Below are 22,497 nucleotides of genomic sequence, written 5' to 3' on the forward strand. Positions count from 1 at the left end.
TCCCCGTAACCTGATGTCTACATGACTGTATTTTACTAGCTGCTAGTCATATCCCCGTAGCCTGATGACTACATGACTGTATTTTACTAGCTGCTAGTCATATCCCCGTAGCCTGATGACTACATGACTGTATTTTACTAGCTGCTAGTCATATCCCCGTAGCCTGATGTCTACATGACTGTATTTTACTAGCTGCTAGTCATATCCCCGTAGCCTGATGTCTACATGACTGTATTTTACTAGCTGCTAGTCATATCCCCGTAGCCTGATGTCTACATGACTGTATTTTACTAGCTAGTCATATCCCCGTAGCCTGATGACTACATGACTGTATTTTACTAGCTGCTAGTCATATCCCCGTAGCCTGATGACTACATGACTGTATTTTACTAGCTGCTAGTCATATCCCCGTAGCCTGATGTCTACATGACTGTATTTTACTAGCTAGTCATATCCCCGTAGCCTGATGACTACATGACTGTATTTTACTAGCTGCTAGTCATATCCCTGTAGCCTGATGTCTACATGACTGTATTTTACTAGCTAGTCATATCCCCGTAGCCTGATGTCTACATGACTGTATTTTACTAGCTGCTAGTCATATCCCCGTAGCCTGATGTCTACATGACTGTATTTTACTAGCTGCTAGTCATATCCCCGTAACCTGATGTCTACATGACTGTATTTTACTAGCTAGTCATATCCCCGTAGCCTGATGTCTACATGACTGTATTTTACTAGCTGCTAGTCATATCCCCGTAGCCTGATGTCTACATGACTGTATTTTACTAGCTAGTCATATCCCCGTAGCCTGATGACTACATGACTGTATTTTACTAGCTGCTAGTCATATCCCCGTAGCCTGATGTCTACATGACTGTATTTTACTAGCTGCTAGTCATATCCCCGTAGCCTGATGTCTACATGACTGTATTTTACTAGCTGCTAGTCATATCCCCGTAGCCTGATGACTACATGACTGTATTTTACTAGCTAGTCATATCCCCGTAGCCTGATGTCTACATGACTGTATTTTACTAGCTGCTAGTCATATCCCCGTAGCCTGATGTCTACATGACTGTATTTTACTAGCTGCTAGTCATATCCCCGTAGCCTGATGTCTACATGACTGTATTTTACTAGCTGCTAGTCATATCCCCGTAACCTGATGTCTACATGACTGTATTTTACTAGCTGCTAGTCATATCCCCGTAGCCTGATGTCTACATGACTGTATTTTACTAGCTGCTAGTCATATCCCCGTAGCCTGATGTCTACATGACTGTATTTTACTAGCTGCTAGTCATATCCCCGTAACCTGATGTCTACATGACTGTATTTTACTAGCTGCTAGTCATATCCCCGTAGCCTGATGTCTACATGACTGTATTTTACTAGCTAGTCATATCCCCGTAGCCTGATGTCTACATGACTGTATTTTACTAGCTAGTCATATCCCCGTAACCTGATGTCTACATGACTGTATTTTACTAGCTAGTCATATCCCCGTAGCCTGATGTCTACATGACTGTATTTTACTAGCTAGTCATATCCCCGTAGCCTGATGTCTACATGACTGTATTTTACTAGCTGCTAGTCATATCCCCGTAGCCTGATGACTACATGACTGTATTTTACTAGCTACTAGTCATATCCCCGTAGCCTGATGTCTACATGACTGTATTTTACTAGCTGCTAGTCATATCCCCGTAGCCTGATGTCTACATGACTGTATTTTACTAGCTGCTAGTCATATCCCCGTAGCCTGATGACTACATGACTGTATTTTACTAGCTGCTAGTCATATCCCCGTAACCTGATGTCTACATGACTGTATTTTACTAGCTAGTCATATCCCCGTAGCCTGATGACTACATGACTGTATTTTACTAGCTGCTAGTCATATCCCCGTAGCCTGATGACTACATGACTGTATTTTACTAGCTGCTAGTCATATCCCCGTAGCCTGATGTCTACATGACTGTATTTTACTAGCTAGTCATATCCCCGTAGCCTGATGACTACATGACTGTATTTTACTAGCTGCTAGTCATATCCCCGTAGCCTGATGACTACATGACTGTATTTTACTAGCTGCTAGTCATATCCCCGTAACCTGATGTCTACATGACTGTATTTTACTAGCTAGTCATATCCCCGTAGCCTGATGACTACATGACTGTATTTTACTAGCTGCTAGTCATATCCCCGTAGCCTGATGTCAACATGACTGTATTTTACTAGCTGCTAGTCATATCCCCGTAGCCTGATGTCTACATGACTGTATTTTACTAGCTGCTAGTCATATCCCCGTAGCCTGATGTCTACATGACTGTATTTTACTAGCTGCTAGTCATATCCCCGTAACCTGATGTCTACATGACTGTATTTTACTAGCTGCTAGTCATATCCCCGTAACCTGATGTCTACATGACTGTATTTTACTAGCTGCTAGTCATATCCCCGTAGCCTGATGTCTACATGACTGTATTTTACTAGCTAGTCATATCCCCGTAGCCTGATGTCTACATGACTGTATTTTACTAGCTGCTAGTCATATCCCCGTAACCTGATGACTACATGACTGTATTTTACTAGCTGCTAGTCATATCCCCGTAGCCTGATGTCTACATGACTGTATTTTACTAGCTGCTAGTCATATCCCCGTAACCTGATGTCTACATGACTGTATTTTACTAGGTATCTGTTTATCTTTGGTATGATTCCTATCAATTATTAAGCCTTCTGGCTGTTGATCGCAAGAATGAATGTAAAGTTATAGCCTAAACCTTGCGATAATAGATTATAAATAATGATTTTGTGGCGGTCAGCTTGTTAAAGTTAATGTTCCTGGTCCAGCTGGTTTGTGACTTTGCTACTGACAGACATACATTATCATAGTATTGCAATTATGGACTATCATACATACAATTATATGACATGTTTTCTGAAATGTTACGATGAAAACTTTTGGATAGGAAAATGTTACTTTGTCACCTTGCAATTTATAACTTGTGGATACACTTCACTTTCATTGATTCTAGTTTTTATGTACTGAAGTGTTTTCGGAATATAACTTTTTGTCAATCTTAGGTAGTTCTTTTGGAGGGATTGTCACTGATTTACATTTGAAATGTACATTTTCATTGTTTGACTTTTATGTTTTGAGTTGTAGAAATAGACAAAGAAGACCGGTACCAGCAGGATATTGTCCCTGTCCATGAGGAGGAGGACATTTGAGGGCAGATGAGCTGCGGGTCATTTCAGCGAAAAACCTGCAGGACGAGGAGGACAATGACGACATGGCCTTAGAGGAAGATGCTGAGCTACTGGGAGACCTTCTTAGAGGAAGATGCTGAGCTACTGGGAGACCTTCTTAGAGGAAGATGCTGAACTACTGGGAGACCTTCTTAGAGGAAGATGCTGAGCTACTGGGAGACCTTCTTAGAGGAAGATGCTGGACTACTGGGAGACCTTCTTAGAGGAAGATGCTGAACTACTGGGAGACCTTCTTAGAGGAAGATGCTGAGCTACTGGGAGACCTTCTTAGAGGAAGATGCTGAGCTACTGGGAGACCTTCTTAGAGGAAGATGCTGAACTACTGGGAGACCTTCTTAGAGGAAGATGCTGAGCTACTGGGAGACCTTCTTAGAGGAAGATGCTGAACTACTGGGAGACCTTCTTAGAGGAAGATGCTGAACTACTGGGAGACCTTCTTAGAGGAAGATGCTGAGCTACTGGGAGACCTTCTTAGAGGAAGATGCTGGACTACTGGGAGACCTTCTTAGAGGAAGATGCTGAACTACTGGGAGACCTTCTTAGAGGAAGATGCTGAGCTACTGGGAGACCTTCTTAGAGGAAGATGCTGAACTACTGGGAGACCTTCTTAGAGGAAGATGCTGAGCTACTGGGAGACCTTCTTAGAGGAAGATGCTGAACTACTGGGAGACCTTCTTAGAGGAAGATGCTGAGCTACTGGGAGACCTTCTTAGAGGAAGATGCTGAACTACTGGGAGACCTTCTTAGAGGAAGATGCTGAGCTACTGGGAGACCTTCTTAGAGGAAGATGCTGAACTACTGGGAGACCTTCTTAGAGGAAGATGCTGAGCTACTGGGAGACCTTCTTAGAGGAAGATGCTGAGCTACTGGGAGACCTTCTTAGAGGAAGATGCTGAACTACTGGGAGACCTTCTTAGAGGAAGATGCTGAGCTACTGGGAGACCTTAGAGGAAGATGCTGAACTACTGGGAGACCTTCTTAGAGGAAGATGCTGAGCTACTGGGAGACCTTCTTAGAGGAAGATGCTGAACTACTGGGAGACCTTCTTAGAGGAAGATGCTGAGCTACTGGGAGACCTTCTTAGAGGAAGATGCTGAACTACTGGGAGACCTTCTTAGAGGAAGATGCTGAACTACTGGGAGACCTTCTTAGAGGAAGATGCTGAGCTACTGGGAGACCTTCTTAGTGGAAGATGCTGAACTACTGGGAGACCTTCTTAGAGGAAGATGCTGAGCTACTGGGAGACCTTCTTAGAGGAAGATGCTGGACTACTGGGAGACCTTCTTAGAGGGAGATGCTGAGCTACTGGGAGACCTTCTTAGAGGGAGATGCTGAACTACTGGGAGACCTTCTTAGAGGAAGATGCTGAGCTACTGGGAGACCTTAGAGGAAGATGCTGGACTACTGGGAGACCTTCTTAGAGGGAGATGCTGAGCTACTGGGAGACCTTCTTAGAGGGAGATGCTGAACTACTGGGAGAAGACGAGGATGAAGAGAAGGAGATCAAGGAGCCAGAGGAAGTTAAGGAGCTGCTAACTGAGGCCTTGGTGGGGCTTCAACTGGAATGTAACTATAAATAATGTCTTATTGTTATGTATCATCAGGCCTTTATATATATTGTGTGTGTATATATATATATATATATATATGGGCCGTTTTTTTCTGCATATATTATTGAGTATACTGACAATGATCTGTTTTCTCTTCAGTCTTTCTGTTCTTGCTCCACGTCCCCATAGGAGTAAACCCTCTGTCTTGTCCGATAAGCACGTTTCAGTCCTACGATGATGTTGATACACAGACACCGGGATCCCATCCCTTTCAGGCCTGAACATCCAGTTGGTTTAGATCTCGTACGTCAAAACAGTTTCGGTCGACCACTCAGGAAAGACTTAATGGAGATTAGACTTCTTTGTGTTGTTTTTCCACGCAGGCATTGGGTGGCAGTTGGTTTGTAATGGTCAGGCATTGGGTGGCAGTTGGTTTGTAATGGTCAGGCATTGGGTGGCCAGAGGTTTGTAATGGTCAGGCATTGGGTGGCCAGAGGTTTGTAATGGTCAGGCATTGGGTGCCAGAGGTTTGTTATGGTCAGGCATTGGGAGGCAGTTGGTTTGTTATGGTCAGGCATTGGGTGGCAGTTGGTTTGTAATGGTCAGGCATTGGGTGGCCAGAGGTTTGTAATGGTCAGGCATTGGGTGGTAGTTGGTTTGTAATGGTCAGGCATTGGGTGGCAGTTGGTTTGTAATGGTCAGGCATTGGGTGGCCAGAGGTTTGTAATGGTCAGGCATTGGGTGGTAGTTGGTTTGTAATGGTCAGGCATTGGGTGGCAGTTGGTTTGTAATGGTCAGGCACTGGGTGGCAGTTGGTTTGTAATGGTCAGGCATTGGGTGGCCAGAGGTTTGTAATGGTCAGGCATTGGGTGGCATTTGGTTTGTAATGGTCAGGCATTGGGTGGCAGTTGGTTTGTAATGGTCAGGCACTGGGTGGCAGTTGGTTTGTAATGGTCAGGCATTGGGTGGCCAGAGGTTTGTAATGGTCAGGCATTGGGTGGCATTTGGTTTGTAATGGTCAGGCATTGGGTGGCCAGAGGTTTGTAATGGTCAGGCATTGGGTGGCCAGAGGTTTGTAATGGTCAGGCATTGGGTGGCCAGAGGTTTGTAATGGTCGTGTAGTTGACCTAGCTGAGGAAAGTTGTTGAGGAATTGGGTTTGTGCCATATGCAAACCAGGGTTACAACGTTTGGTTTGACAACTTTTGCACGTCACTCGTAACTAGTCTGAGAGAACAGGGATTCAATGCATGTGGGACTTTACAGTGTAAAATGGAAACGGTTTCCTGGTGCGTTTTAAGGACATCAAACCGAGCTTGGGGATATGCGTTGGTGTAAGATAGGTGGCAATGTATTGGCTTTTACAGTAGATAGGAGGCAATGTATTGGCTTTTACAGTAGATAGGAGGCAATGTATTGGCTTTTACAGTATATAGGAGGCAATGTATTGGCTTTTACAGTAGATAGGAGGCAACGTATTGGCTTTTACAGTAGATAGGAGGCAACGTATTGGCTTTTACAGTAGATAGGAGGCAATGTATTGGCTTTTACAGTAGATAGGAGGCAATGTATTGGCTTTTACAGTAGATAGGAGGCAACGTATTGGCTTTTACAGTAGATAGGAGGCAATGTATTGGCTTTTACAGTAGATAGGAGGCAACGTATTGGCTTTTACAGTAGATAGGAGGCAACGTATCGGCTTTTACAGTAGATAGGAGGCAATGTATTGGCTTTTACAGTAGATAGGAGGCAACGTATTGGCTTTTACAGTAGATAGGAGGCAATGTATTGGCTTTTACAGTAGATAGGAGGCAACGTATCGGCTTTTACAGTAGATAGGAGGCAACGTATTGGCTTTTACAGTAGATAGGAGGCAACGTTTGGCTTTTACAGTAGATAGGAGGCAACGTATTGGCTTTTACAGTAGATAGGAGGCAATGTATTGGCTTTTACAGTAGATAGGAGGCAACGTATTGGCTTTTACAGTAGATAGGAGGCAACGTATTGGCTTTTACAGTAGATAGGAGGCAATGTATTGGCTTTTACAGTAGATAGGAGGCAATGTATTGGCTTTTACAGTAGATAGGAGGCAATGTATTGGCTTTTACAGTAGATAGGAGGCAATGTATTGGCTTTTACAGTAGATAGAAACATACTGTTACCTGCCTTTCCAACTTTCACACTGTAAATGATTCCACTCCAGTAACGAGGCTAATCAAACTGGTGTTGGGAATAGGCAGGTGGTCCGCCAGCCTGCTGTAATCCACCATTGATAATAGACGGATGGGTTTGATACACTGAACTATGTTTAGCACAAGTGTTCGAGAAAACCCCTTTGTTTTCCCCAACTGTGTTGACGTTGCAGTTGTCAACGGTTACCTGTTTGGTTTCCATGGAATGTCAGAGGAAACACTACAGCACCTGGTTTACTGACAGTTTACATTCAGAGAGAAACATGTTTTTTTTCTCGACGGTTCGGAAAAGGTATTAAGGACGTGTCCGTCTTTTTGACAGACTTTTTTTTTTGTCTGTGAAAAAACTGTAAGCTCATCTTTTCACACGGCACGTGCCCTCAAAGACCCCTCTAGAATTGGTTGGCTGTGTTACAGGAAAGACAGAAAGGAGAACAGAACCTGGTTGGTTGGTTTGTTGTGGCCACTGAGTGTGAAAATAGGTGCTAGTAAAGGGACTCGGATGAAGCTCAGGTATTCAGTAGTACGGCAGGTAGCCTAGTGGTTAGAGTGTTAGGCCAGTAACCCAAAGGTTCCAATTTTGAATCCCCGAGGCGACAAGGTTAAAATCTGTTGTTCTGCCCCTGAACAAGGCAGTTAACCCACTGTTCCCCAGTAGGCCGTCATTGTAAATATGATTTTCTTCTTAACTGACTTGCCTAGTTAAGTAAAATAAAAATATAGTAATTTTGCCTCCTGCGTGTCCCCCTTCTCCTGCGTGTCCTCCTTCTCCTGCGTGTCCTCCTTCTCCTGCGTGTCCTCTTTCTCCTGCGTGTCCCCCTTCTCCTGCGTGTCCCCCTTCTCCTGCGTGTCCTCCTTCTCCTGCTTGTCCTCCTTCTCCTGCGTGTCCTCCTTCTCCTGCGTGTCCCCCTTCTCCTGCGTGTCCTCCTTCTCCTGCGTGTCCCCCTTCTCCTGCGTGTCCTCCTTCTCCTGCGTGTCCTCCTTCTCCTGCGTGTCCTCCTTCTCCTGCGTGTCCTCCTTCTCCTGCGTGTCCTCCTTCTCCTGCGTGTCCCCCTTCTCCTGCGTGTCCTCCTTCTCCTGCGTGTCCTCCTTCTCTTGCGTGTCCTCCTTCTCCAGCGTGTCCCCCTTCTCCAGCGTGTCCCCCTTCTCCTGCGTGTCCCCCTTCTCCTGCGTGTCCCCCTTCTCCTGCGTGTCCCTCTTCTCCTGCGTGTCCCTCTTCTCCTGCGTGTCCCCCTTCTCCAGCTTGTCCTCCTTCTTTTGCGTGTCCTCCTTCTTTTGCGTGTCCTCCTTCCCTTGCGTGTCCTCCTTCCCTTGCGTGTCCTCCTTCTCCTGCGTGTCCTCCTTCTCCTGCGTGTCCCCCTTCTCCTGCGTGTCCTCCTTCTCCTGCGTGTCCCCCTTCTCCTGCGTGTCCTCCTTCTCCTGCGTGTCCCCCTTCTCCTGCGTGTCCTCCTTCTCCTGCGTGTCCTCCTTCTCCTGCGTGTCCTCCTTCTCCTGCGTGTCCCCCTTCTCCTGCGTGTCCTCCTTCTCCTGCGTGTCCTCCTTCTCCTGCGTGACCCCCTTCTCCTGCGTGTCCTCCTTCTCCTGCGTGTCCCCCTTCTCCTGCGTGTCCCCCTTCTCCTGCTTGTCCTCCTTCTCCTGCTTGTCCTCCTTCTCCTGCGTGTCCTCCTTCTCCTGCGTGTCCTCCTTCTCCTGCATTCCAGCCTCCCTTTTTGTTTCATTCATGCCTCTAATGGCCTTGGATGTATCGTACCTGTACATTGTAAAATGACTGTAAAATAATGTTGTGCTTTAGGAATTGTTCCTGTTCTGACTCTGTGTAATAGACTATATGCTAGTTGAATTTAGAAATTGAAGTTAATTAAAAGTAAAAGCTAATAATTGTTATATATTATTTGTTTCATATTTTGATGAAATTAGCCCTGAAATGAGTGTTGAATAATGTTATGGTGGCAATTTTAAATGTCTTCATTTTCAGGTTTGAATGAGACAATGTAAGATGATTATTTCAATAAAGTGGTTTTATATTATATCGCTTGTTTTTGTCTTTCTTTATCATATCTAAGACTAAATGCTATTTGTCATTTGTTTTGGTGCTTATTGGGCTCCCGAGTTAGGCACTGCATCTCAGTGCAAGAGGCATCACTACAGTCCCTGGTTCGAATCCAGGCTGTATCACATCCGGCAGTGATTGGGAGTTCCATAGGGCAGCACACAATTGGCCCAGCGTCGTCCGGGTTAGGGTTTGGCCGGTGTAGGCCGTCATTGTAAATAAGAATTTGTTCTTAACTGACTTGCCTGGTAAAATAAAGGTAAAATAAAAATAACCCCCAAACATTGGTGCATATACAGTCATGTGAAACAGAATGGCTCAAAAATAAGAAATGGAGGGTTATGGAACGGCCGAGTCAAAGCCCAGATCTCAATCCTGTAGAAATGGAGGGTTATGGAACGGCCGAGTCAAAGCCCAGATCTCAGTCCTGTAGAAATGGAGGGTTATGGAACGGCCGAGTCAAAGCCCAGATCTCAGTCCTGTAGAAATGGAGGGTTATGGAACGGCCGAGTCAAAGCCCAGATCTCAATCCTGTAGAAATGAAGGGTTATGGAACGGCCGAGTCAAAGCCCAGATCTCAATCCTGTAGAAATGGAGGGTTATGGAACGGCCGGGTCAAAGCCCAGATCTCAATCCTGTAGAAATGGAGGGTTATGGAACGGCCTAGCCAGATCTCAATCCTGTAGAAATGGAGGGTTATGGAACGGCCGAGTCAAAGCCCAGATCTCAATCCTGTAGAAATGGAGGGTTATGGAACGGCCGAGTCAAAGCCCAGATCTCTATCCTGTAGAAATGGAGGGTTATGGAACGGCCGAGTCAAAGCCCAGATCTCTATCCTGTAGAAATGGAGGGTTATGGAACGGCCGAGTCAAAGCCCAGATCTCTATCCTGTAGAAATGGAGGGTTATGGAACGGCCGAGTCAAAGCCCAGATCTCTATCCTGTAGAAATGGAGGGTTATGGAACGGCCGAGTCAAAGCCCAGATCTCAATCCTGTAGAAATGGAGGGTTATGGAACGGCCGAGTCAAAGCCCAGATCTCAGTCCTGTAGAAATGGAGGGTTATGGAACGGCCTAGCCAGATCTCAATCCTGTAGAAATGGAGGGTTATGGAACGGCCGAGTCAAAGCCCAGATCTCTATCCTGTAGAAATGGAGGGTTATGGAACGGCCGAGTCAAAGCCCAGATCTCTATCCTGTAGAAATGGAGGGTTATGGAACGGCCGAGTCAAAGCCCAGATCTCAATCCTGTAGAAATGGAGGGTTATGGAACAGCCTAGCCAGATCTCAATCCTGGAGAAATGGAGGGTTATGGAACGGCCGAATCAAAGCCCAGATCTCAATCCTGTAGAAATGGAGGGTTATGGAACGGCCGAGTCAAAGCACAGATCTCTATCCTGTAGAAATGGAGGGTTATGGAACGGCCGAGTCAAAGCCCAGATCTCTATCCTGTAGAAATGGAGGGTTATGGAACGGCCGAGTCAAAGCCCAGATCTCTATCCTGTAGAAATGGAGGGTTATGGAACGGCCGAGTCAAAGCCCAGATCTCAATCCTGTAGAAATGGAGGGTTATGGAACGGCCGGGTCAAAGCCCAGATCTCTATCCTTTAGAAATGGAGGGTTATGGAACGGCCGAGTCAAAGCCCAGATCTCAATCCTGTAGAAATGGAGGGTTATGGAACGGCCGAGTCAAAGCCCAGATCTCAATCCTGTAGAAATGGAGGGTTATGGAACGGCCGAGTCAAAGCCCAGATCTCAATCCTGTAGAAATGGAGGGTTATGGAACGGCCGAGTCAAAGTCCAGATCTCAATCCTGTCCAAATTCTGTGGGGGGGACTTGAAGTGGGCTGAGCCAGAAAGCCCCGGAACATGACACAGTTGAATCAGTACTGTACAGAAGAGTGAGCAGATATTACTCCCAGTCAATGTAAGAGACTGACAGTTACAAGGAACGACTAGCGTAAGTTATTTCAGCCAAAGGGGGCAACACAGTGTACCTAGGAGTGTCCCTTATTTTTTCTGCACTATGGAATTGCATTTCTGTAGATTTTTGATGAATACATGATTACACAGTATAATCTTACAGTGTAATTTGTTAAATCAGGTTTCCTTGATCTGTCAATAGTGTTGAAGTGGAGATTACATATCCAACTTTCCAGGGGGTGTACTTACTTCCTCACATGACTAGGTCTTTAATATACTATCCTGATAAACTGTCTGATCACAGAACATTCCATAGAACATTCCAGAGAACATTCCATGGAACTGTTTTATTTCACCTTTATTTAACCAGTTCGGCCAGTTGAGAACAAGTTCTCATTTACAACTGCGACCTGACCAAGATAAAGCAAAGCAGTTCGACACAAACAACAACACAGAGTTACACATGGAGTAGAACAAAACATACAGTCAATAATACAGTAGAACAAAAGAAAACAAAAAGTCTATATACAGCATGTGCAAATGAGGTGAGATAAGGGAGGTAAGGCAATAAATAGGCCACGGTGGCGAGGTAATTGCAAATAAACACTGGAATGGTAGAATGTGCAGAAGATGAATGTGCAAGTAGAGATACTGGGGTGCAAAGGAGCAAGATAAATAAATTATTTTAATTTAGTGATTTTTGCAGTTCGTTCGCAGAGAACTGGAAGGAAAGGCGGCCAAAGGTGGAATTGGCTTTGGGGATGACCAGTGAGATATACCTGCTGGAGCGCGTGCTACGAGTGGGTGCTGCTATGGTGACCAGTGAGCTGAGATAAGGCGGGGCTTTACCTAGCAGAGACTTGTAGATGACCTGGAGCCAGTGGGTTTGGCAATGAGTATGAAGCGAGGGCCAACCAACGATAGTGTACAGGTCGCAGTGGTGGGTAGTATATGGGGCTTTGGTGACAAAACGGAGGCTGGCCCTCGCTTCATACTCGTCTCCAAACCCAGGTTATCTACAAGTCTCTGCTAGCTAAAGCCCGACCTTATCTTACTGGTCAGTTTAACGAGGGTATGTTTGGCAGCGTGAGTGAAGGATGCTTTGTTGTGAAATAGGAAGCCGATTCTAGATTTAATTTTGGATTGGAGATGCTTAATGTGAGTCTGGAAGGAGAGTTTACAGTCTAACCAGACACCTAGGAATTTGTAGTTGTCCACATATTCTAAGTCAGAACCGTCCAGAGTAGTGATGCTGGACGGGCGGGCAGGTGCGGGCAGCGATCGATTGAATCGCATGCATTTAGTTTTACTTGCATTTAAGAGCAGTTGGAGTCCACAGAAGGAGAGTTGTATGGCGTTGAAGCTCGTCTGGAGGTTAGTTACCACAGTGTCCAAAGAAGGGCCAGAAGTATACAGAATGGTGTCGTCTGCGTAGAGGTGGATCAGAGAATCACCAGCAGCAAGAGCGACATTATTGATGTATACAGAGAAAAGAGTCGGCCGAGAATTGAACCCTGTGGTACCCCCATAGAGACCGCCAGAGGTCCGGACAACAGGCCCTCCGATTTGACACACTGAACTCTATCTGAGAAGTAGTTGGTGAACCAGGCGAAGCAGTCATTAGAGAAACCAAGGCTATCGAGTCTGCCGATGAGGATGTGGTGATTGACAGAGCCGACAGCCTTGGCCAGGTCAATGAATACGGCCTCACAGTAATGTCTCTTATCGATGGCGGTTATGATGTCGTTTAGGACCTTGAGCGTGGCTGAGGTGCACCCATGACCAACTCTTAAACCAGATTGCATAGCGGAGAAGGTACGGTGGGATTCGAAATGGTCGGTAATTTGTTAACTTGGTTTTCGAAGACCTTAGAAAGACAGGGTAGGATAGATATAGGTCTGTAGCAGTTTGGGTCTAGAGTGTCTCCCCCTTTGAAGAGGGGGATGACCGCGGCAGCTTTCCAATCTTTGAGGATCTCAGACGATACGAAAGAGAGGTTGAACAGGCTAGTAATAGGGGTTGCAACAATTTCGGCAGACAATTTTAGAAAGAGAGGGTCCAGATTGTCTAGCCCGGCTGATTTGTAGCGGTTCAGATTTTGCAGCTCTTTCAGAACATCAGCTATCTGGATTTGGGTGAAGGAGAAATGAGGGAGGCTTGGGCAAGTTTCTGTGGGGGGTGGAGGGCTGTTGACCGGGGTAGGGGTAGCCAGGTGGAAAGCATGTCCAGCCTTAGAAAAATGCTTATTGAAATTCTCGATTATAGTAGATTTATCGGTGGTGACAGTGTTTCCTAGCCTCAGTGCAGTGGGCAGCTGGGAGGAGGTGCTGTTATTCTCCATGGACTTTACAGTGTCCCAGAACTTTTTTGAGTTTGTGGTACAGGATGCAAATTTCTGCTTGAAAAAGCTAGTCTTAGCTTTCCTAACTGCCTGTATTTGTTCCTAACTTCCCTGAAAAGTTGCATATCACGGGGGCTATTCGATGCTAATGCAGAACGCCACAGGATGTTTCTGTGTTGGTCAAGGGCAGACAGGTCTGGAGTGAACCAAGGGCTATATCTGTTCTTGGTTTCGAAATGTTTTGAACGGGGCATGCTTATTTAAGATGGTGAGGAAGGCACCTTTAAAGAATAACCAGGCATCCTCTACTGACGGGATGAGGTCAATATCCTTCCAGGATACCCGGGCCAGGTCGATTAGAAAGGCCTGCTCGCTCAAGTGTTTTAGGGAGCGTTTGACAGTGATGAGTGGAGGTCGTTTGACCGCTGACCCATTACGGATGCAGGCAATGAGGCAGTGATCGCTGAGATCTTGGTTGAAAACAGCAGAGGTGTATTTGGAGGGCGAGTTAGTTAGGATGATATCTATGAGGGTGCCCGTGTTTACGGATTTGGGGTTGTACCTGGTAGGTTCATTGATAATTTGTGTGAGATTGAGGGCATCAAGCTGAGATTGTAGGATGGCCGGGGTGTTAAGCATGTTCCATTCCGGAAACATCTGTAACCCATTCACAGTAAAAGGTATTTCTATTCTGATTTCAGATGATCAATCCTTACAAAAAACAAGGACGACAATGTGCTCAAAAATTGGAAGAAAAGCATCGATTTTAGTATTTAGATGCACATTTTCACCTGTGTTTTAATCTTGATTGATTACCGTTTTGATTGATATGGTGCTATTGTATGTCATATCATTTGAAAGAGCTGTTTCTCAGCTTTTAAAATATGTATTGTGTTTTCGTATTTCGGTTTGACAGGAGCAAATTTTGCTTATTAATTCACACCGGTTTTTTTTCAGCCAATTTTGGGATTCAGCCATTTCTGTGAAACAAGATGACAAGATGGAGATTGACAGTTCTAGTCAGCTGGGGTTCTAAAGCCCAGTGTCTCCATTCCTCTGTCATACAGTTCAGAGTATGATGAGTGTTCCTATTGTTTCATCTTAATGTATCTGAGCAGAGCCTCATATCTCATGGTATTTCAGAGCAGAGCCTCATATCTCATGGTATTTCAGAGCAGAGCCTCATATCTCATGGTGTCTCTGAGCAGAGCCTCATATCTCATGGTGTCTCTGAGCAGAGCCTCATATCTCATGGTGTCTCTGAGCAGAGCCTCATATCTCATGGTGTCTCTGAGCAGAGTCTCATATCTCATGGTGTCTCTGAGCAGAGCCTCATATCTCATGGTGTCTCTGAGCAGAGTCTCATATCTCATGGTGTCTCAGAGCAGAGCCTCATATCTCATGGTGTCTCTGAGCAGAGCCTCATATCTCATGGTGTCTCTGAGCAGAGTCTCAAATCTCATGGTGTCTCTGAGCAGAGCCTCATATCTCATGGTGTCTCTGAGCAGAGCCTCATATCTCATGGTGTCTCAGAGCAAATAATCACCGTTTAACTGATCGGCCTGGCTAAACATAGTTGGATTTCCCAAAGCCTGTCGTAGGTAAATTACTATGTTATCGCCACAACCTAGACAAACAGCCGCCACAAAGTGTTTGATAGTGTTGCAATTCGTAACTTGAGGAACTTTGCCTGTTCAACGATTGGCGTGAGTCTAGATCTGTTCAAGAAATAATATACTACTTTAGTAATGAATCCTCTGGGGAAACCTACCTCAGTTTGTGTTACAGAGATCCTGTAATTCTATGGGTTAGGTGGTTAGTGTATGACGTCTCTTTTCTCTTACCCTCCGACCCACTTGTCCTCTTCTTGCTCTGTCTCTCTGCCCTCTCTACAGCAGCAACAGCTCCAGGCTCAGCACCTGTCCCATGCAGCCCAAGGTGGTCCTCCCCTTCTGGCAGCGGGGCTCCAGCCTCCTGGAATAATCCCAGGGTCTGGGCTGCTGGCCCTGGGAGCTCTGGGGAGTCAGGCTAACCTCCCCGTTAAAGATGAGAAGAACCACCATGACGTGGAGCACAGAGGTGATGAAATGACTCTACTCTACTAGTAGCCGTACTACTTCTGTATCAGGAAGTACTATTTGTGGTTCAGGTGGATGTCTTGGTGTAAATGGTGTAGTGATGTTTACATGCAGCAGTGTGAAGAATACTAGCCTAAATTACATCATAAAAAGGTGGCCAAAATTGAGAATCTTTCGTGTTTGGGAAGTGGAATCTGCCATTTTGGACGGAATATCCTAACGGATGTTGATATTCGATTACTTGGGATAGTATTCATTTTTGTAAAAAAAAAATATATATATATTTTAAATGATCTATGTGACATTTGTGTGACAGAGAGAGCCTACAAGATAGACCATTACATTCTGCAGTTTAATTAAACAACAGTTTCAATGAGACCCGACACATTATAAAAGACTCTGGTAGCCTACACACTTGTCATCATCGGTCGATCAAAGCGGCCAGAGGGTCCATGTGTGTAGCAAGTAAAGTCAACACATTTCTAATCTATGCAAAATGGAGTTACATTATTTACAGAATGAAGTTGTCTCAGTGAGGAGTATTATTTACAGAAGGAAGTTGTCTAAGTGATGAGTAGGTTACGATGATCAATCAACAGGTAGGCTGTTTCATATGAATGGAGTTGTAGACAAGGACTGGAAGCAAAAATAGTCAACAAGCCCCTCTCTCGCCCCTCCTGCACCCCTATAGGGCAGTGCACTGGCCCCTGCCCCTCTCTCTCCCCTCCCTCACCCCTATAGGGCAGCACACCGGCCCCTGCCCCTCTCTCGCCCCTCCCTCACCCCTATAGGGCAGCACACCGGCCCCTGCCCCTCTCTCGCCCCTCCCTCACCCCTATAGGGCAGCGCACCGGCCCCTGCCCCTCTCTCGCCCCTCCCTCACCCCTATAGGGCAGCGCACCGGCCCCTGCCCCTCTCTCGCCCCTCCCACACCCCTATAGGGCAACGTACCGGCCCCTGCTCCTCTCTCGCCCCTCCCACACCCCTATAGGGCAGCGCACCGGCCCCTGCCCCTCTCTCGCCCCTCTCTCACCCCTATAGGGCAGCGCACCGGCCCCTGCCCCTCTCTCACCCCTCCAACACCCCTATAGGGCAGCGCACCGGCCCCTGCTCCTCTCACACCCCTATAGGGCAACGCACCGGCCCCTGCCCCTCTCTCGCCCCTCCAACACCCCTATAGGGCAGCGCACCGGCCCCTGCCCCTCCCACACCCCTATAGGGCAGCACACCGGCCCCTGCCCCTCTCTCACCCCTCCCTCACCCCTATAGGGCAGCACACCGGCCCCTGCCCCTCTCTCGCCCCTCCAACACCCCTATAGGGCAGCACACCGGCCCCTGCCCCTCTCTCGCCCCTCCCACACCCCTATAGGGCAACGCACCGGCCCCTGCCCCTCTCTCGCCCCTCCCTCACCCCTATAGGGCAGCGCACCGGCCCCTGCTCCTCTCTCACCCCTCCCTCACCCCTATAGGGCAGCGCACCGGCCCCTGCCCCTCTCTCACCCCTCCCACACCCCTATAGGGCAGCGCACCGGCCCCTGCTCCTCTCACACCCCTATAGGGCAACGCACCGGGCCCCTGCCCCTCTCTCGCCCCTCCAACACCCCTATAGGGCAGCGCACCGGCCCCTGCCCCTCCCACACCCCTATAGGGCAGCACACCGGCCCCTGCCCCTCTCTCACCCCTCCCTCACCCCTATAGGGCAGCACACCGGCCCCTGCCCCTCTCTCGCCCCTCCAACACCCCTATAGGGCAGCACACCGGCCCCTGCCCCTCTCTCGCCCCTCCCACACCCCTATAGGGCAACGCACCGGCCCCTGCCCCTCTCTCGCCCCTCCCTCACCCCTATAGGGCAGCGCACCGGCCCCTGCTCCTCTCTCACCCCTCCCTCACCCCTATAGGGCAGCGCACCGGCCCCTGCCCCTCTCTCACCCCTCCCACACCCCTATAGGGCAGCGCACCGGCCCCTGCCCCTCTCTCGCCCCTCCCTCACCCCTATAGGGCAGCGCACCGGCCCCTGCCCCTCTCTCGCCCCTCCCACACCCCTATAGGGCAACGCACCGGCCCCTGCTCCTCTCTCGCCCCTCCCACACCCCTATAGGGCAGCGCACCGGCCCCTGCCCCTCTCTCGCCCCTCTCTCACCCCTATAGGGCAGCGCACCGGCCCCTGCCCCTCTCTCGCCCCTCCAACACCCCTATAGGGCAGCACACCGGCCCCTGCCCCTCTCTCGCCCCTCCAACACCCCTATAGGGCAGCACACCGGCCCCTGCCCCTCTCTCGCCCCTCCCACACCCCTATAGGGCAACGCACCGGCCCCTGCCCCTCTCTCGCCCCTCCCACACCCCTATAGGGCAGCGCACCGGCCCCTGCTCCTCTCACACCCCTATAGGGCAACGCACCGGCCCCTGCCCCTCTCTCACCCCTCCCTCACCCCTATAGGGCAGCGCACCGGCCCCTGCCCCTCTCTCGCCCCTCCCACACCCCTATAGGGCAACGCACCGGCCCCTGCCCCTCTCTCGCCCCTCCCTCACCCCTATAGGGCAGCGCACCGGCCCCTGCTCCTCTCTCACCCCTCCCTCACCCCTATAGGGCAGCGCACCGGCCCCTGCCCCTCTCTCACCCCTCCCACACCCCTATAGGGCAGCGCACCGGCCCCTGCCCCTCTCTCGCCCCTCCCTCACCCCTATAGGGCAGCGCACCGGCCCCTGCCCCTCTCTCGCCCCTCCCACACCCCTATAGGGCAACGCACCGGCCCCTGCTCCTCTCTCGCCCCTCCCACACCCCTATAGGGCAGCGCACCGGCCCCTGCCCCTCTCTCGCCCCTCTCTCACCCCTATAGGGCAGCGCACCGGCCCCTGCCCCTCTCTCACCCCTCCAACACCCCTATAGGGCAGCGCACCGGCCCCTGCTCCTCTCACACCCCTATAGGGCAACGCACCGGCCCCTGCCCCTCTCTCGCCCCTCCAACACCCCTATAGGGCAGCGCACCGGCCCCTGCCCCTCCCACACCCCTATAGGGCAGCACACCGGCCCCTGCCCCTCTCTCACCCCTCCCTCGCCCCTATAGGGCAGCACACCGGCCCCTGCCCCTCTCTCGCCCCTCCCACACCCCTATAGGGCAACGCACCGGCCCCTGCCCCTCTCTCGCCCCTCCCTCACCCCTATAGGGCAGCGCACCGGCCCCTGCCCCTCTCTCACCCCTCCCTCACCCCTATAGGGCAGCGCACCGGCCCCTGCCCCTCTCTCACCCCTCCCTCACCCCTATAGGGCAGCGCACCGGCCCCTGCCCCTCTCTCACCCCTCCCTCACCCCTATAGGGCAGCACACCGGCCCCTGCCCCTCTCTCACCCCTATAGGGCAGCGCACCGGCCCCTGCTCCTCTCTCACCCCTCCCACACCCCTATAGGGCAGCGCACCGGCCCCTGCCCCTCTCTCACCCCTCCCTCACCCCTATAGGGCAGCGCACCGGCCCCTGCCCCTCTCTCGCCCCTCCCACACCCCTATAGGGCAGCGCACCGGCCCCTGCCCCTCTCTCACCCCTCCCTCACCCCTATAGGGCAGCGCACCGGCCCCTGCCCCTCTCTCGCCCCTCCCTCACCCCTATAGGGCAACGCACCGGCCCCTGCCCCTCTCTCGCCCCTCCCTCACCCCTATAGGGCAGCGCACCGGCCCCTGCTCCTCTCTCACCCCTCCCTCACCCCTATAGGGCAGCGCACCGGCCCCTGCCCCTCTCTCGCCCCTCCCTCACCCCTATAGGGCAGCGCACCGGCCCCTGCTCCTCTCTCACCCCTCCCTCACCCCTATAGGGCAACGCACCGGCCCCTGCCCCTCTCTCGCCCCTCTCTCACCCCTATAGGGCAACGCACCGGCCCCTGCTCCTCTCTCGCCCCTCCCACACCCCTATAGGGCAGCACACTGGCCCCTGCCCCTCTCTCGCCCCTCCCACACCCCTATAGGGCAACGCACCGGCCCCTGCTCCTCTCTCGCCCCTCCCACACCCCTATAGGGCAACGCACCGGCCCCTGCTCCTCTCTCGCCCCTCCCTCACCCCTATAGGGCAGCGCACCGGCCCCTGCCCCTCTCTCACCCCTCCAACACCCCTATAGGGCAGCACACCGGCCCCTGCCCCTCTCTCACCCCTCCAACACCCCTATAGGGCAACGCACCGGCCCCTGCTCCTCTCTCGCCCCTCCCTCACCCCTATAGGGCAGCACACCGGCCCCTGCCCCTCTCTCACCCCTCCCACACCCCTATAGGGCAGCGCACCGGCCCCTGTCCCTCTCTCGCCCCTCCCTCACCCCTATAGGGCAGCGCACCGGCCCCTGCTCCTCTCTCACCCCTCCCTCACCCCTATAGGGCAGCACACCGGACCCTGCTCCTCTCTCGCCCCTCCCACACCCCTATAGGGCATGCACCGGCCCCTGCTCCTCCCTCACCCCTATAGGGCAACACACCGGCCCCTGCTCCTCTCTCACCCCTATAGGGCAGCGCACCGGCCCCTGCCCCTCTCTCGCCCCTCCCTCACCCCTATAGGGCAGCACACCGGCCCCTGCCCCTCTCTCGCCCCTCCCACACCCCTATAGGGCAACGCACCGGCCCCTGCCCCTCTCTCGCCCCTCCCTCACCCCTATAGGGCAGCGCACCGGCCCCTGCCCCTCTCTCACCCCTCCCACAACCCTATAGGGCAGCGCACCGGCCCCTGCTCCTCTCACACCCCTATAGGGCAACGCACCGGCCCCTGCCCCTCTCTCGCCCCTCCAACACCCCTATAGGGCAGCGCACCGGCCCCTGCCCCTCCCACACCCCTATAGGGCAGCACACCGGCCCCTGCCCCTCTCTCACCCCTCCCTCACCCCTATAGGGCAGCACACCGGCCCCTGCCCCTCTCTCGCCCCTCCAACACCCCTATAGGGCAGCACACCGGCCCCTGCCCCTCTCTCGCCCCTCCCACACCCCTATAGGGCAACTTACCGGCCCCTGCCCCTCTCTCGCCCCTCCCACACCCCTATAGGGCAGCGCACCGGCCCCTGCTCCTCTCACACCCCTATAGGGCAACGCACCGGCCCCTGCCCCTCTCTCACCCCTCCCTCACCCCTATAGGGCAGCACACCGGCCCCTGCCCCTCTCTCGCCCCTCCCACACCCCTATAGGGCAACGCACCGGCCCCTGCCCCTCTCTCGCCCCTCCCTCACCCCTATAGGGCAGCGCACCGGCCCCTGCTCCTCTCTCACCCCTCCCTCACCCCTATAGGGCAGCGCACCGGCCCCTGCCCCTCTCTCACCCCTCCCACACCCCTATAGGGCAGCGCACCGGCCCCTGCCCCTCTCTCGCCCCTCCCTCACCCCTATAGGGCAGCGCACCGGCCCCTGCCCCTCTCTCGCCCCTCCCACACCCCTATAGGGCAACGCACCGGCCCCTGCTCCTCTCTCGCCCCTCCCACACCCCTATAGGGCAGCGCACCGGCCCCTGCCCCTCTCTCGCCCCTCTCTCACCCCTATAGGGCAGCGCACCGGCCCCTGCCCCTCTCTCACCCCTCCAACACCCCTATAGGGCAGCGCACCGGCCCCTGCTCCTCTCACACCCCTATAGGGCAACGCACCGGCCCCTGCCCCTCTCTCGCCCCTCCAACACCCCTATAAGGCAGCGCACCGGCCCCTGCCCCTCCCACACCCCTATAGGGCAGCACACCGGCCCCTGCCCCTCTCTCACCCCTCCCTCACCCCTATAGGGCAGCACACCGGCCCCTGCCCCTCTCTCGCCCCTCCCACACCCCTATAGGGCAACGCACCGGCCCCTGCCCCTCCAACACCCCTATAAGGCAGCGCACCGGCCCCTGCTCCTCTCACACCCCTATAGGGCAACGCACCGGCCCCTGCCCCTCTCTCACCCCTCCCTCACCCCTATAGGGCAGCGCACCGGCCCCTGCCCCTCTCTCACCCCTCCCTCACCCCTATAGGGCAGCGCACCGGCCCCTGCCCCTCTCTCACCCCTCCCTCACCCCTATAGGGCAGCACACCGGCCCCTGCCCCTCTCTCACCCCTATAGGGCAGCGCACCGGCCCCTGCTCCTCTCTCACCCCTCCCACACCCCTATAGGGCAGCGCACCGGCCCCTGCCCCTCTCTCACCCCTCCCTCACCCCTATAGGGCAGCGCACCGGCCCCTGCCCCTCTCTCGCCCCTCCCACACCCCTATAGGGCAGCGCACCGGCCCCTGCCCCTCTCTCACCCCTCCCTCACCCCTATAGGGCAGCGCACCGGCCCCTGCCCCTCTCTCGCCCCTCCCTCACCCCTATAGGGCAACGCACCGGCCCCTGCCCCTCTCTCGCCCCTCCCTCACCCCTATAGGGCAGCGCACCGGCCCCTGCTCCTCTCTCACCCCTCCCTCACCCCTATAGGGCAGCGCACCGGCCCCTGCCCCTCTCTCGCCCCTCCCTCACCCCTATAGGGCAGCGCACCGGCCCCTGCTCCTCTCTCACCCCTCCCTCACCCCTATAGGGCAACGCACCGGCCCCTGCCCCTCTCTCGCCCCTCTCTCACCCCTATAGGGCAACGCACCGGCCCCTGCTCCTCTCTCGCCCCTCCCACACCCCTATAGGGCAGCACACTGGCCCCTGCCCCTCTCTCGCCCCTCCCACACCCCTATAGGGCAACGCACCGGCCCCTGCTCCTCTCTCGCCCCTCCCACACCCCTATAGGGCAACGCACCGGCCCCTGCTCCTCTCTCGCCCCTCCCTCACCCCTATAGGGCAGCGCACCGGCCCCTGCCCCTCTCTCACCCCTCCAACACCCCTATAGGGCAGCACACCGGCCCCTGCCCCTCTCTCACCCCTCCAACACCCCTATAGGGCAACGCACCGGCCCCTGCTCCTCTCTCGCCCCTCCCTCACCCCTATAGGGCAGCACACCGGCCCCTGCCCCTCTCTCACCCCTCCCACACCCCTATAGGGCAGCGCACCGGCCCCTGTCCCTCTCTCGCCCCTCCCTCACCCCTATAGGGCAGCGCACCGGCCCCTGCTCCTCTCTCACCCCTCCCTCACCCCTATAGGGCAGCACACCGGCCCCTGCTCCTCTCTCACCCCTCCCACACCCC

At 52.7% G+C, this 22,497-nt stretch overlaps 1 protein-coding gene across 1 annotated transcript in view; it reads left to right on the plus strand.

Moving 5' to 3' along the window:
- The window catches only part of tle3a (TLE family member 3, transcriptional corepressor a), a 162,190-nt gene that overhangs the window by 92,265 nt on the left and 47,428 nt on the right, over positions 1-22,497 (plus strand). The window contains exon 8 of the mRNA XM_071405171.1: positions 15,227-15,410. Within this exon, the coding sequence (XP_071261272.1) occupies positions 15,227-15,410 (184 nt within the window). The remainder of the gene's footprint in view (positions 1-15,226; positions 15,411-22,497) is intronic.

This window comes from Salvelinus alpinus, chromosome 6 (assembly GCF_045679555.1).
Source record: "Salvelinus alpinus chromosome 6, SLU_Salpinus.1, whole genome shotgun sequence".
Taxonomy (NCBI): domain Eukaryota; kingdom Metazoa; phylum Chordata; class Actinopteri; order Salmoniformes; family Salmonidae; genus Salvelinus; species Salvelinus alpinus.